This window comes from Pistacia vera, unplaced genomic scaffold, assembly GCF_008641045.1.
Source record: "Pistacia vera cultivar Batoury unplaced genomic scaffold, PisVer_v2 Contig132, whole genome shotgun sequence".
Taxonomy (NCBI): Eukaryota; Viridiplantae; Streptophyta; class Magnoliopsida; order Sapindales; family Anacardiaceae; genus Pistacia; species Pistacia vera.
Window position 1 is genome coordinate 1,016,470 of NW_022195380.1, and position 4,363 is coordinate 1,020,832.

A 4,363-nucleotide genomic window follows, 5' to 3' on the forward strand; every position below is an offset into this window, starting at 1 on the left:
TCATATTCGTTATACTTAATTTAATTAATTGAATTAAAAGAAATGATAAACAAATTCAGTTATTTTTTGACCCACATGGTGTACAGATAAACATATGTAATAATAATATAATAATTAATAATGATTATAATAAAAGAATCAACATCTTCTCTCAGCACATCCCTTCTCCTTTCACAGGTCATTAACATATTTTCTAATTAAATACATATTTTTATAAGTTGGGATGTGCTTTCCAATTTATAAAGAGATCCCAATTTATTAAGATACATTATATGGTGCAATATGATTAATGACTTCCTTAACTTGTAATCTCTTGTATACGTTAGCACTTTTAAAACGCAATTTTTTTTTTAATAAATTTTCATAAAAATTAAAACATAAACTTATCTTGTAATTTAAAATTTGTAAAACACTTGCCTTTAATCAAACGTCGACTAAGAATTGCATATATATTTAGCCTAAAAGCCACTCATCAATCGTTCATTTCTCATTTCTCACAAAGGATTCTGTCTATGCAAGCTCCTGTGCTTGCATGAAAATAACAAATGGCAAAAAGTGTCTCAATGCTTGTAGTTGCGCTTGTTGTTTTATTTGTATTGAAATTAACGTGTAGTAGTAGAGATGATATTCATATTCCCACTACTCTTGACGGACCTTTCAAGCCTTTTACAAAACCTCTCGACAAGAGTTTCCGAGGGAACGCCATTGATTTGCCTCCCACCGATCCTCGTGTTCAGAGAACAGTCCAGGGATTTGAGCCTGAACAAATCTCCGTCTCTCTCTCTTCAACCTATGACTCCGTTTGGATATCTTGGATCACAGGTCTCCTTCTTTTCATCAGTTGATTTTTCTTTATTGCTAGCTTTTATTTCATTTCATGTTCATTGTATAGATCAAGAAGATAAGATAATTTGATGGCAAATATGGTTGCAACTTGCAAGAAGATAAGATTAAGTTGTTAGCTTGACTTTTCCGGTATATATAAAACCGATAATCTTCTTCATAGAATTGCAAAAAGGAATCTTTTATGTTTTTAAGAGTCAACAGAGAAAATGATGGTATGCACTTATTCAATTTCGACCACAGGCGATAGATTTTTTGTTTTCATTTCTAAATTCTAATGTAATCTCGCCTTACAAAATGGGTGTAGCGCCCTCCCTTGCAAGTAATGTTTTGAGGATATGAGCTTTCATGATGATGTTCATATTTTCCCAAAATGTTTTTTGACAAATTTAATAAAGGTTTTTTTTTTTGGTTTGTTTGTGTGTGTGTGTGAGAGAGAGCAAATTAAGGTAGTCTAGTGAGTTTTACTTGTAAATGGGGATTGTAAAGGTATTCTGTATGCATAAATAGAGAAATCAACATGGAGAGAATATTCAATTTGCATATAACAGATAATAAATCTCTGCAGAATATTTATAAAAAGTATGAATCAATCGCTCAATAAGTACTCTTCGTACTTAGAACAGAAATTAGGAATAAATTATGATTAAGGAACCAAAATGATTACCAATTATTGTAAAAATGAGAGGTTATCTGATCAATCAAAAATTTCCTTCTCTTTTTAATTTTTTTTATTTCTTTTTCTAATTTTATGGGAAGGTTTTACGTGCCAGGACATTAGATAACAATGGAATGATCCCCTTGGTGAAGGAATATTCTAGAAGGAAAGGTTAATGCATAAATTGATTTATTCATATAGATAACCCTTGAATCTTCATCTTATTGTAGGCTGTTATATTATGGTCACTTGTCCTTTGGAATCTAATTAACGGATAAAGCTCGGATTGAATTTTCAGGGGATTTCCAAATTGGTGACAACATACAAGCATTAGATCCAAAATCTGTGGCAAGCTTTGTTCAATATGGAATGCTAAGATTTCCATTGATTAATCAAGCAACAGGGTATTCCCAAGTTTACGGTCAACTTTATCCTTTTGAAGGCCTGAAAAACTACACTTCCGGAATCATACACCATGTTCGTCTCAGAGGTATAACTACAATTATAACTGAGTGATGACTACTCTTTCTAATGTTATACCGAATTGATATATTGTGTCTTTTTTTTTTTTTTTTTTTTTTAAAATACACATATGCTCCAAAGTTGAGTCCTCCCTTATTTTTATATAGAATCTTATAGACCGAAAAATATTCATTATCTATACATTTCATTTTCAAAATTTGAGAAGTAATTCACATGTTCATTATGTGGTTTGGGCAGGGTTGAAACCAAACACCTTGTATTATTATCAATGCGGAGATCCTTCAATACCAGCAATGAGTGATATCTATTATTTTAGAACAATGCCTGATTCCAATCATAGAAGTTACCCAAGTAGAATTGCAATTGTTGGGGACCTCGGGCTCACTTACAATACAACTTCAACAGTCAGCCACATGATAAGCAACCATCCTGATCTTATTCTCTTGGTTGGTGATGTGAGTTATGCCAACTTGTATCTTACTAATGGAACTGGGGCTGATTGTTATTCTTGCTCATTTTCGCAAACTCCCATTCACGAAACCTATCAGCCTCGTTGGGATTATTGGGGAAGGTAAAACTTCGTACTTCTGTTATCTGAATTTTTTACTTTTTGAATTCGGAAACTTATGAAAGCAATGTCATAAAAAGTTTAAGAGATTGCTTCTGCCAATTTCTGAGAATTTTGGTTTGTTAACAGATTTATGCAGCCTCTATTGTCTAAAGTTCCAATAATGGTTGTAGAAGGGAACCATGAGTATGAAGAGCAGGCTGAAAATAAGACTTTTGTTGCTTACAGTTCTCGATTTGCATTCCCTTACAAAGAGAGCGGATCCCCATCGACATTCTATTATTCTTTCAATGCAGGCGGGATACATTTTATCATGCTTGGTGCTTACATTTCCTATGACAAATCAGGTGAACTCATGGTCGTCAATCAATTTATTCCCATCAACTCTGTCCCTTCTCTTTCTGTATTCCATGTCCAGTACATATTTATGGCTAATGATCCTGTTCTAGTTTCTCTACTACAGGAGAACAATACAAGTGGTTGAAAAGAGACCTGGCTAAGGTTGATAGAGAAGTGACTCCATGGTTGGTGGCAACGTGGCACCCTCCTTGGTATAGCACCTACACCGCGCATTACAGAGAAGCCGAATGTATGCGAGTAGCAATGGAAGAATTACTATACCAGTATAGTGTTGACATAGTCTTTAATGGACATGTAAGTGTAATGTCATACCTCGTCCTTTTCTGTTTAATTTCAACAAATTATTTGCATACTAAAGGGATTTTGGACACATTTAATTAACAGGTTCATGCCTATGAGAGATCAAACCGAGTATATAACTACACTTTGGACCCTTGTGGTCCTGTATATATAACAATAGGTGATGGTGGCAATCGAGAAAAAATGGCGATTACACATGCTGATGAAGATGGAAACTGTCCGAAACCATCAAGCACTCCAGATAAAATACTGGGTGGCTTCTGTGCATTCAATTTTACATCAGGGCCAGCGGCTGGTAAATTTTGCTGGGACCGACAACCTGATTATAGTGCTTATCGCGAAAGTAGCTTTGGTCATGGTATTCTAGAGGTCTGTCTCACTCTCTGTCTCTTTGCCTCGCACGCACATAATACACAAAACTCAATATTTCCAAATTCCAGATTAATTTCTCCTAGTACCTGGTGAATTAATTTAGGTATATATCTTAGTTACTCAATGCGTTGCTCTGCAAGTGACAAAAGGGTTTAGACATTATGATTCTTTAAACAATGCTTAAGAATGAAAAGTTTATTTCCAAGGTGAATGCAAGCAGCAGAGCTTTGAAATCAATAACATTCTAAGTGTATAGTTCCATTCTATTCAACATTACAACTTGCTAGTACTTAGACTTCCTGTATTGGACTTCCAAAATACTTGATATATGGAAGTTTCAGTTGAAATAGTTCTATTGACATTGAACATATATTCTGAATAGTAATGGCAATACGTGGGTTGCAGGTGAAAAATGAGACTCATGCTTTGTGGACATGGCATCGGAATCAGGACTTGTATGACAGTGCTGGAGATATAATTTATATAGTCAGACAACCTGAGAGGTGCCCAGCTGATGCAAAGGTAAACAAAAACAAGCTTTAGATTCATTGCATTTCCAACTTCTATGAAACTAGCTAGCTATAGCCCCTGAGCCTAAACCAGTTCTAGATGAAAAACAAAATCAGTAATGTATACATAACTCCCATTAAATTCAACAAGAAGCCTTACATGTTGCAGTAATTATCTTGCATTATGTTATATTTAATCATATGAATGTACCTGATTAGCCGATTAACAATGGAGAGTATGAAAAAACGCAATGTTTAGCATCACCTAAG

General features: G+C 34.4%; 1 protein-coding gene across 1 annotated transcript; it reads left to right on the forward strand.

Moving 5' to 3' along the window:
• Nucleotides 1–453: 453 nt before the first annotated feature.
• Nucleotides 454–4,127, forward strand: LOC116122185 (purple acid phosphatase 15-like). The gene is made up of 7 exons (XM_031408090.1): nucleotides 454–822; nucleotides 1,800–1,991; nucleotides 2,222–2,555; nucleotides 2,682–2,899; nucleotides 3,016–3,206; nucleotides 3,297–3,581; nucleotides 3,990–4,127. Exons 1-7 carry the CDS (start codon nucleotides 546–548, stop codon nucleotides 4,125–4,127), a joined length of 1,635 nt encoding a protein of 544 aa, XP_031263950.1. The 5' UTR covers nucleotides 454–545.
• The last annotated feature ends 236 nt before the right edge of the window (nucleotides 4,128–4,363 follow it).